Genomic DNA, 12,065 nt, shown 5'->3' on the forward strand with positions numbered 1-12,065 from the left:
GGTACTGATAATACAATCACTCTTATCCACAGTTCACAAAGCAAACTAACCTTTTCTTCATTTCCCTCCTACATACAGCAGATCCCAAATTCTCAAAATCCTGCTTTCTCTGTTAGCTTTCCAATTTCCAGTCCTTTTATTCATCCTCTTAAGTACTGTACACAATACTGTTCAGCAAGAGTATTTCAAAAGCATTTCATACTAGTCATTCTACATGTCTATTGCTTTAAGCAATCAAAAATCTTTGCCATCTTAAATATAGCCTATAATAATAAAGATACAAGTAACTCATGATCTTACATGCAATATTTTCAACTGGTGCTCACAAATATGGACAGACTTCAATCTGGTCTGTAAAATTGTATTCAACTAGCCTTACAACAATGATACTGTAAACTCCATTCACTGAAAATTACATAAAGATTATCTAAAATTAATATTCAAAGAATATCTCTGAACGACTGACATGAATGACCTGAGAGACAGTAATCAATTTCAAGAAATATATGCAACTGTACCTTTAAAACATTATAACCCACAGACAAATTAATTTAACAATTACTCTCTTGACTACATAAAGTTTCATATATGAAAAAAAAAAACACTAACCTCATAGGCAACTTTATCAGCCCTAGGATCAATGATACGGATGTTGCGGTCCCTGGATGTGGTAACAAACAAGGACCCATTACCATGCCAACTCGTATTCTGTACTTGATCTTCATGTCCGCTGAAGCCTATTCAGTGGGGAGGGAGGTTGAAGTGAGGGGAGGTTGTTAGTGTGAGTATAATATACCAAAGGCAAAGGCCACACTAAAGATATAATGTTAAACCAAAAGCAACAAGAACTAATCATGGTTATTGGTTAATAAATACCAGTAAGGCCTGTTAAAAATATGCATTCCATATAGCACATTCCCAATATGCATGGACTAATAACTGTTTACATATTTCTCTATTTGAAAATTTGTTGCACATTTTGAAGCATCCCTACAAAAAACTTAGTTCACTGTAAATCTTGGTTGGATAGGTCTTCAGAAACACAAAATTTCTTACAGGCCTACACCACAGTAAAAAATGAAATAAGCTACCGCTTTCTACATATGAAAATAAAAAATGAGATACATAACACCATACCATAACTATTGAAATGAGTACAGTATATACATAAGAGACTTCATGAAATGTGATGCTATGGACAATGTGCCTTCTCATGAATACCCTATTGGTGAAGAAAACTGGAACAATATTTGTAGTACAAAATACCTTACAAACTAAGTACATACTCCTTACATCCATGACATATTCCATAGCTGTGGAAACCAAACAAAAGAGAATTTAGGCTTTCAATCAAACACCTATACAAGTACTTTGCTTTGAAGAAGGCAGCATGAAGTTGAAAGCTTGTCTATATTCACTCAGTGTTAAGATTATAAGACTAAATTCTCTTCTAATAATTAGTTTGCTAAACAATTAGTAACAGCAGTCAATACTCACCATGGATACCTTTTGCCATCTGTAAATACTTCTGTAAATGAGTTAAAAACTGACCTCAATGAAAAGAGCAGTCATCTAGCAATCTGAAATAAAAACTACAACCACACTGCATATAACAATGATTTACTACTCACTGAAGATTTCTTTCTCATGCTTGATATCCCATAGCTTGACTGTGTCAAAGTATGCTACAGTAAGCAAAAATTCTGTGGTGGGATGGAAGAGCACATTTTCAACACGTTTATCAAACTGTGGCAATGAATACTCAGCATTGGCCAGGCTCTCTGCCAAACCACCTTCAGGGATGTGCCACACTCTTACCTGAAACATAAGATGTATTCTAAAGTACTGAAATTACACATAACACAACACTGAACATCACATCCAGCTGCCTTTCTGATGGATCATCCTCCCTTTCTTTCCCTTAAAAAAGCATTATAAAGCATTCTGTCTTGTCTCTTACCCTCTTTATTCTTTTCATCAACTGACTTTTTTCCTTCACAAGTAGCCAAAGTCATGCACAAGTTGATGATTTAACTCTGCATTCCACCATTTCTTTTATATCTGTTCCACTTTTTCTTGCCCAAAATATGTCTTCCCTTACCATTCAATTATGTCAACTCAAATTTGGAAAGATTTCCCTGACAGGCAGATATAACTGACTAATTCTCATGCTCAGACACCCTAGTTTCCATACAATTTTCACTATAAAACTCCTCCACTTTCCAACCTCCTTTTATAGCATTCAACAGGATAAACACACTTAGTATCAAAAGGATGTCTGATCTATTCTGAAAGCTCTACATTTCAAAAGAACAACCAATCCATTATGGAAACTCCAAATGTATACCTCAAAAAAATGGAAGGTCTGTTCAGGTGCCAAAGATCTACTTTTGAGCAATTTCTTTGATGTATACAACTTAAGAAATCATCCCATTATGGAATATTGCTCTAAAATCAAGAAAAATTCTAGATCTTTGTATACAACTGTCAAGTACAAAGCATCCTGCCTAATCAACTATATTAATCTAACCTCAAAAGTTGACTTACTTTCAATGTCCTGCAATGCTGGTTCTCTATTATCACTTGTTCTATCCCCAAAAACTGGCTGCTTACATGCCTCCACCATTAGCTAGACTAATCCTTCCTGTATATGTCTTAATAATAATCATGTTAGTTCAAGAATTCTCTACTATCAATAATTCAATATGGACAATTGAAAAAAAAGAGCAAACTTTATGAAAAATCATGGTAATATGACAAGTAAAATTTTAAAAAGTAACAATTGATAGCATCTTAAATTCTTACATTGGCATCAGTAGAGCATGTTGCCAGCATCCCATCATCAAAAGGAGAAAAGTCAAAGTCTGTTATCAAATCTGAATGACCATGAACAAGAGGGATTGAGGATTCCACTCGCCCTTTGTAGTCCAGTGGCACAATTCCGAGACTTCCACCTCCTGGGAAAGAAGAGGTAATTTTATAAATGAATTTCCAGTGGATAGACAGTTGGAGGGATGGATTGTTACACCAGCAAACTGACTGTGGATGGCATGAAGTAAATGGACAAATGGACAGACAGCAGGACTACTGACTTTGGGAGATATATAAATCAAAGAAGAGAGGGAAGATAGAGAGATAGATTGCTGATAAGAGGAACATATCAACATATGAGTGGTTGGACAAACAGATAGGTGAATGGCTCTGTGAAGGAGTGCATGGGCAGATGGAAGCAGGTATGCCATATAAGAAGAAAATAATATTAGAGACACAGTGCCAATCAATTTAATTCTACCAAAGCTGTCATGGCATTAATCAACAATAAAATTTATGACTGAGCACATGAATGGAAAGAAGGAAATATAATGGGATAATGAGAAGTTGATTTGTTATACATAGAATCTGTGGGAGATGAAGAAAAAAAGAGGATGAAAAGATATAGTATGAAACACTGTGGATTCAGGTATGGATGGATGGGTAGACAAGGGTAATGATAGCTCTGTTTGAAGGTTCTACACTCTATGTCCTAAACATGAATCTAACCCATGCTATAATATTTGTAAAAAGACAAAACACAAGAATGTGAAAAACTGGGGTGGATAGGGAAGGGGGATGTAAAAAGTTAACAATACTTGACACATTTGACATGAATGGCCTTACTCTAGTGAAAAAGATGGCATACTGAATACTCTTATATAAAAGAAAATATTAACAATGGCCACATGTTATCAATTTCTAGTGAGGGCAAATACATGTTCCAACACTTGTAATACGGATCTTCACTATATATCATTTCACACTAATATTCACATATGAAATAGCAAATCAACACTATCAATATATCCAAAGCATATATCATTACAATCCTCTATTTATCCACATGATTATGCCAATCAATATTCATTATTTAAAACAAAAAGCTACATATTAAACATAATTCCCATTAAATGTATGATGCATATGCTTAGTTTAAATTTTCATTTTCTATAAAATAACTGGGATCATGAATAACATGTAGTTTTACTTTTTTAAAACAATATTCACAAATGTTACAGCAAATTAACTTATGTCAATACATCTAGTGTATTCAACTTTATAGTCCTATAACCATCTATATGATTCTTACTATTCATATATCTCTTTTACCTTAATAACAGCTGTACTTTAAGAACATTCAACAACTGAAGCAAAATTTCTCCTTTACTCCTAATTTGCATACACTTTATACAAAGACTTTCAGTTTCAATAAGATGCATACCACTGGGATCATCATAAACATGTAATGTTACCTAAAAATGTTCAATAATAATGTAAAAATAACAATACAAAAAATAAATTCTCACCTCTATTTTCAACATTGAATCCAATGAAAGCAGCTGAAGCCTTGATATGGTTGCCACAGGACTGAGGGGCACCAACCTTAATATCACTCACCCAATCTTCTTTCTTTGGCAGCAGAGGTGCAGCATTCTTGTACTTACTCACCTTGAACCTCCACGCCATGATGCCAGCCTAAGAAAAATAAAACATTTTCAAAACCACAAGCAACAATATTGAAACACGAAGATCTGTTTTTGAATACTTTGCTGGGATACCTTGACACAAGTCACTTAGGAGCATTAATCCCTTTATGAAGCAAACATGAAGCATGGTATACTATTATACTGAAACTTTGAATTTGTATCAGAAAAAGTCAATAAACAAACCACGATATCTATTTCCTTTACACATGGATCAAAACTTCAATCCAATTCTCCAACTGTTGAAATATCATACTCTACAATTTACAGAGGCAGCACCATTCCCTTCTAAGACCCTTCCCTCCCCCAAAAATTACTTTTTCCATTCATTTCACAAACATTCACAGTCTTTTCTCCAGTGAACATTATCTAATTTGATGTTCTCATTAGTTCCTTTCAAATCTACAATTATAAACTTCACCCACAATTCCACTTCAAAGGTGGATTCTGTGCTTATTCCAACACTAATATTAAAGTTGCATGCCTCATTATATTGGATTTCCAAACTTTTATGTCATCTAGCTCAAGATTTCCCATCCAATTAAAACTAATTTTCAGAGGTTAATCTAATGCTTCCCTAACTCTACAAACTTCAAAACACTTCTTAATTCTGAATTCTTGCCACAAGAGCATCAAGGGAATGACATTCATCCTCAAGCTGAGCTCCTCTATTTGCACACCTCAGGGAAGAGCTGAAACCCTCAAGAAAAGATGATGGGAGAGTTAAAGCCTCATGTTTTCAATTCATAATAATGAGAGGTACATCATCAAACACTCTCCTCATGTTCCAGATTGTCATGACAACTCTTCCAGCACTTTGGACTTATTTTTTCACCTTTAATCCTCTGCACTATAAGTATACAATTTCCCCTTCAGTTGGTTTGTATGATCACACTCTTATAAGTTTCTTCATTCACCACACTCCCTCAGGCTGCCCTATCTAAACACCAATACTGGTACTTTCATAGCAGTGCCTGAATCAATCGTAAAAGAATATATATACTCCAAACACCTTTCCCAACTCCTTCAATGGCTAAATCTTCTTTCTTTCTATCAACATTTTTCTTTTATAAGCTAATAACCAAATGTATTCTTAAGATGATCACTCAACACAAAATTTCTCCACTTCTTTCCAACCTGCTCCATCTTCTCTCACTCAATTTCCTATTAACCAGGCAAAAGCACCTCTATAAATTAAGATTTAGACAAGATTTCACAGCAAGACTGACACATCTAGTTAAGTTTATTGCTTCTTCAGCCCAATTTCCTCTAATTTCTCTATCTAAAACTATATACAATTTTCCTGTCTCATTTGATGGCTCTGGAATTCAACCATGCACCACTATAAGCATTCCTGGGATCACCATGATATACAAACATCCTTCCATTCACCATAACATCTAATGTATTATTGAAACCCCACTTTACATAAACAGCTAAATCTACCTCTATGAACTGAAATCCTGCTCATATGCCAAAGATTTTCCTTTTGAGAACAAATGCTCTGAGCATACAAAAAATCTAAACATCTTGCACATACTGTAGTATTGCTCATACATCTAAGACAGGTCTACCTCTAAACACTTGCTTGACACAAGTTGCATCAAAGGCAACCAAATTAACCTTGTCTCTCAATCTGACTTCAATGCTTGAATCACCCTACACTGCAAAGTCCATTCTCTTGCTGCCTTTAATGGTAACTGCTTCAGCTTGTTTCTGAGAATGGACTATTCATGAACCTCTGTCATTTGGTGAACTGTCTAACACTCGGGAAGCCACTGCATTAGATGATTAGTGTGTGGTCATTGACAATTTAAAGGTTAGCCATTGTTAGATCTCTTACTTGTCCTCCACCAAAAACCTCTGAAATTCTTTACATACTAACATTTTTGGGATCAGCTATGACCTGCACTTTTTAAAAAGGCTGATTTCATATTTACTTAAAAATTCCTTAATTTCATTTTTCTTCTCTCCTGACTTTATAATTCTGTTAGCCCTCTTTCATGTTGCATTTAAGGCCTGACCTTCATGAGGACTTTTGTTCATAAGTGAAGCCTTCAACATGAAATAAACAAGCTCAGCATACAATACACTTTCATACTGATACATGCATAATACCCATCTGCCCATAAATAATGATAACACAGTTCACCCACAATTTATCACATCACCACCTACCTCCCAAACTCTTCTGATCAGTACACTGCTTTATCAAATGTACAATGAAAATCCCATGATTCATAACCAGTGCTACTCATTCTCCTCATCAAGATTATATATGAAAAATGCTTTACAAAGTACAGCTTGGTGTGTTCTTATCAACAAAGTGATAACATATACAGATAACCAATATAGATATAAATTCTTCATATTTTGTTCAGTCCCTGAATTCAGTTAATTGTGAATACCAACAAGGAAGTGGTTAATCAAAACCACAAAAGGTCTTTTCTGTTCATCCATAGTAGCAATTTCATGCAATAACCATAAGACATTTGTCTGTTGTTTTAACAATCTATACACAACAGCTTATACAAACAAGTTCAAATGAGGTGTAAAAAGTAAATTACATATTACCTGCCTCTGCTATCTCTGTTACAAGGTTACCCCAAAATGTGAAGTGGTTTTAACAAGTAAAGTGCTATGAACAATGTTTTCTATGTCTGACTGTGTAATTTTGTAATCACCTATTTGTACATTACACATAAGGGATCTCTATATTCATGGGATCTCATCTTTTGAACTTTCCTTACTATCATGCAACTATGATTTCATCATTAAGCCTCTTCCAACCATTCACAGCATTCATTATCATGTAACCCAATAGTCCCAAATATATGGGTCCTGCAGCTTCAAGACTGCACTACAATTAGTAGTAAGAAAATGATAGACTCCTGAGTGAGAACGTCTTTCAGGAGACTGTACTCCTTTGTATCCAGTCATGATGATATGACCTCACCAAAGATATCTTTTTACTTGCAATATAACTTTATGCAAGGAGAGTCCACTAAAACCATTCAATCACTTCACTGATCTATTTTTGCAGCATCTTAGAATGGGGATGCACTACCAAGTAAAATCTAATAGTGATAAAATGCATCTCTATGAATCATTTATTTCCCTCTGCTCAATTTCAAAACACCACAATTCAGTCCTGAGATAACAAACATTTTGCGCATAATCAACTTCACTGGGTCTGCTTCCCAAAAGCTGAGGGTGCTGTGTAAGTGCCATAATCACTTCTCTTGTGAGCAGCTATTCCATGTCCACAGGGGATATTTGCCCTAGAATGGAGTACTGCTCATATAACAGAAGTGGCCCTTCTTCCACTTTTTCTATCAATTGGAGTGGAATCATAAGCCTTCCATTTCATTAATAATTCCCAGCATCACCTCTCTTCAACCATCCCTCACTGGATGCTGCAACAATACTGGTCTCTCTGTTCTACAAGTATCATTTTAGCCACTGTTTTAGTGAGCTGTCTACATGTGGTCCCATAACAAAGACATGATCCAAAGCATCCATCTGGTTTCTTCCTCCTACAGTTTGTGTGGAGATCAGCTACCCAAGGAATGATCATAATGTTAGCTCCTTCTTCTCTTGCACAGCTAAGCTGTGGAATTCTCTTCCTTTTTTCATCATTCCTTCCTTATAAAACCTTTCTGACATTACAAGTCAGGTCTACAAACACCTATAAAGGCCTTTTCCCCCAATTTCTTTCACCTGAAACCTGAGATGGCATAAGATTGGAGCATTTTTTGCCCATGCAATGTTGAGAAATAAGAAATGATGAAAATAAAACTTTCAAAAACTATTCATCATCAGCATCATCAAACTAGTTTAGAAAGCTTAAAGGTTATGATCCAGTCACCCCTTAAGCTTCTCTCTTAAATGGTGGACATGTTAATGGATTCTAACTTCTTCAAGGAATTTATCTTTCAATTCTTATGCCCTCCTATGGACCTTCTCAAGTAGTTAATTGTGATTTTCTAAGTGCAGTGACCAAACCTGGGGAGCAAAATGTAGTTTTGACTTAATACATGCAGTGAATAGTTTGCTCAAAATTTCATTATCCGTATGTTTGAAATCAAATCTAATAACACTGTACTGTAATTGCAAGCACACAGTTTGTCTACCTTACAACTCTCCTACAGTGGAGCTCTGGTAACTAGTTAATTGCCATGTCAATCCTCAAGTCTCACACATATATTCCTGTAGCATATTTCCTATTTAATTATATTTGTCCTGGGGACTTCTTTCATTGTTTCATCTTCATTGTAATACATTTACTCAGGATGAATTTCATCAACTATGTTAAAGATCAACTTTGAAGTATGTCTAGTTCTCCTTTACTATGGATTTTCTCTAAGTTCACTTTGTAAGATAACATAATCTCCAACATTCTTTTTCACTTCTCTTATGACCTTGGTATCATCAACAAAACATATTCAGGTATGGGCTCAGTTCTTCTGGCAAGTCATTTACTTAGATTAAGAACAATGGTTTAAGGACAGTGTTTTGGCATGATACTGGTAATTCCAAACCATTTTTGAGAAGGCTTGTGATGTTCCTAATTTGTTCCCTTCCCCACAGTAATCTATCAATTAAATGATTTTATCCCTTAGTCCTGCTTCTTTACTAACCTCCTATGTGGTGAAATATTAAATGCTTTCTGGCAGAACAGGAACAGCCATCTATGTCATCTAAAACAAAGCTCATTCTCTCACAAATATGTGATGCATGACCTTCCCTGAATCCATGTTGTATCTCACTTCAGAAGTCTTTGCAAGCACTCATTCATTTGTTTTCTGATTATCTTTTCCAGTGTTTTACAGATCATACTCAACAGAAAAACCAAAGTGTACCTCAGCACAATTTCCTGGCCTCTTTTCTCTTAAAAATAGGCATGATATTTACACTCTCATTCCCTTGACATCATATCTTCCTCCAGCAACATATTCAACATCATTTTAAGTGGTATGCTAGGTACAGCTGTGCATTTGGTCACCCAGAGGTTAAAAAGACACAGCCATCAGTTTCCCAGTGTCTTCCCATGACCCTGCCTCAGCCTGGTTGGGCTGACATGGACTTTAATCTATCCCGATCTTGATGGTGTGACAAATGCATCAATGGAAAGACAAATGTATATACACCAGGGTCGGATGCAAGCCCTGGGAGAAGTATCTAGCTAACTTAGCTACATGGATGTTAAGAAAAACATGGGCACCCCTTTCCTAGTGTTTTCCTTAATCTCAGCTTATTGGCAAATGTCAGGAGCAAACACAATTCCTAATATCAAACTCCACATTTTCCCTGATTTTCAGAACACTTCCTATTTTGTGAACTTCACTTAATATGTAGGATGAGGGTCGCAGAAGTGCACTTATTCAGTATTTCTCATTTTTAGCTTCATAAGAACTACATTTCAAAACTTATTTTTTCAAAACAAAGCCTATTGATAAGGAATCACAGAGAAATCACGTAATCATCATAATTTCTTAATACAAAAAAACAGTATTTTCGTTGCTGGGCTCTTACTGACGCACTCCACAGAGCGACAAGTATGATCCATAATTTCAACCAAGGATGCCGTGGTGAACTGACAAACAGAGGCACAGGGCCTGAGACCTAGTCTTTCATAACATCCTTTGACTCAGCTCAGCATACAAATCTAAGATAATTACAGAACGATGACTTGTGATCATAATATTCAACCTCGAGACCGCGGAAAAGAGGAAGAAAGTGGGCTGCAGTCAGAGTCCCACATTTGAATTTCCCATAAAGCGAATAAATAGAGAACCAAGTGTTCCTTATGAAGTATGAATTAACCCATTACTTAGAAACAGATGCGACCAGGCTACAGCCGCCCCTCCCTAGCCGCTTACAGCCACCTGTCAACCTCGATAATTTGTCTTTAATTACAATCTTCTATTCATTCATAACATAATATAATTTATATTACAGGTGCCTTTGTCATGATTCATAGGCTTCTACGATAATAGGGCGTTTATGAGGTGAGTAATGACGAAAAACACGAGAGAAAGATACCTGTCAGTGGTGAGCGTCCCAGGGCTGGCGTCGTCTGTTTTGTTGACACCCAGACTCCCAGAGCCTAATTTTTTTCCCAGAGTACATTACAAATTGGATAGATAAGAATGATATATTTGTTAGTTGATGAATGAAAGCCATGTAATCAACCTTCCAACTATCTATTACAAGTTATGATATGTTTGATTATTATATGCTAACATTTGGTTTATTTTTTTTGAGGTGTGGTCAGGTAGGGTGAAGTTTTTCTTTTGCTTATGTTACCATTACGAACTCAACAAAACTTAACCAAGCCTAATAATTTTCAGCTCTTACCAAATGAATTTAGATATACAAAGTCTAATTAGATTTAGTAAGGCATTGTTTAAGACTATCATACAATTCTAGCCTTGCATGTTTCACCCCTTCTGGGAAAAAAACAATTTCGCAGCCCAGCCAAAGCCTTGGCTATATATCTTTTGAATTATATTATCATCAATCTTTTTATGTTCCTTTCATATTTGGTGTTTATTGAAATTTACTTTCATTTTTTCTCTGATAAATGAATAATTTTACATTAGTTTAGATCGCTCAGTTATCTTAAAGTGCACTGCCAATGTCTTATCTAAAAATCGAGTATAGATGGGTGTAACGTTTGTCATAATAATATAATGCAATTGAATTAATTATATTATGCCGCCCATATATAGTGTCGGCAAAGATAACAAAGTTAATAAAATTCATAAGTGTTCTCACTACAGCGCTCAGGAAAGGCACTTCAGCAGTTGATCAAAGTACTCCTAACTTCATCCAACATTGAACAAAGACCAAATATGCCAGTTACTTTAAAAATTGTCATACCAGTTTCAACCAAACATATCCATGTCTCCCCTTATCTAATCAATTTTTTTAGTACGTATATGTAAAGTAGAAGTATATTTATGATAAGTTGTGCAAAAAATCACAAAAATCGATTTTTGCACATCTGATCAAACTCATGAAAAGTTATATAATTATAGTTAGTCTTTATTTGTTCTAGATTTGTTAAATGAAGACTTTCTCTTGCACTTTGAGGAAATTAACCATTACAACTTTCTGGGTGTAATCTCCAACACTCGGTAAAGCCTTTTTCGTCCTGCAATCTAAGGGGAAAATGAGGAAATTATTTGTGGTTGATGCCGATCTAGTGCATCTAAATCCCAGTGTGCCATAGATGAAGGTCAACGTGACGGGTTGTCTCCAACAAACAAACTTTCTTCAATAAATCCATTGCGCATGTGTGACCTCTTGTTTCCATATCTCGTCTTATAAACTCTGGCAGTTTGACGATACCCGGGGCCGTGTTCTCTTAATAATCACTAGATACGGTCAGGTAAGTTTTCATTAAGTAAAATAGTATTAGATTTTAAAAAGATATGATAGCACCAGCTCCCAGGTTCTTCACACACATATTTTTGTAGTTTATTTTCTGCTGGATATTCGTATCGAGGGTTTCTGTCAGTCTTTGGACTTCATCTTGGTACC

General features: G+C 35.5%; 1 protein-coding gene across 6 annotated transcripts in view; it reads right to left on the reverse strand.

Annotated features, from left to right (window-relative positions):
- pod1 (coronin pod1) overlaps positions 1-10,646 on the reverse strand; it is a 76,611-nt gene extending 65,965 nt beyond the window's left edge. For 5 of the 6 annotated variants that reach the window (XM_071693221.1, XM_071693220.1, XM_071693219.1 and 2 more), the window contains exons 1-5: positions 10,563-10,646; positions 4,341-4,509; positions 2,806-2,957; positions 1,632-1,818; positions 610-737 (exon numbers count right to left, since the gene is read on the reverse strand). In XM_071693221.1, coding sequence (XP_071549322.1) covers positions 610-737; positions 1,632-1,818; positions 2,806-2,957; positions 4,341-4,500 — 627 coding nt within the window. In that variant the 5' untranslated portion in view covers positions 4,501-4,509; positions 10,563-10,646. Of the gene's footprint in view, positions 1-609; positions 738-1,631; positions 1,819-2,805; positions 2,958-4,340; positions 4,510-10,562 lie in introns of those variants that run through there. The other variant, XM_071693222.1, reaches the window with a different exon arrangement.
- Between the last annotated feature and the right edge of the window lie 1,419 nt (positions 10,647-12,065).

This window comes from Panulirus ornatus, chromosome 55, assembly GCF_036320965.1.
Source record: "Panulirus ornatus isolate Po-2019 chromosome 55, ASM3632096v1, whole genome shotgun sequence".
In the NCBI taxonomy this organism is placed as follows: Eukaryota; Metazoa; Arthropoda; class Malacostraca; order Decapoda; family Palinuridae; genus Panulirus; species Panulirus ornatus.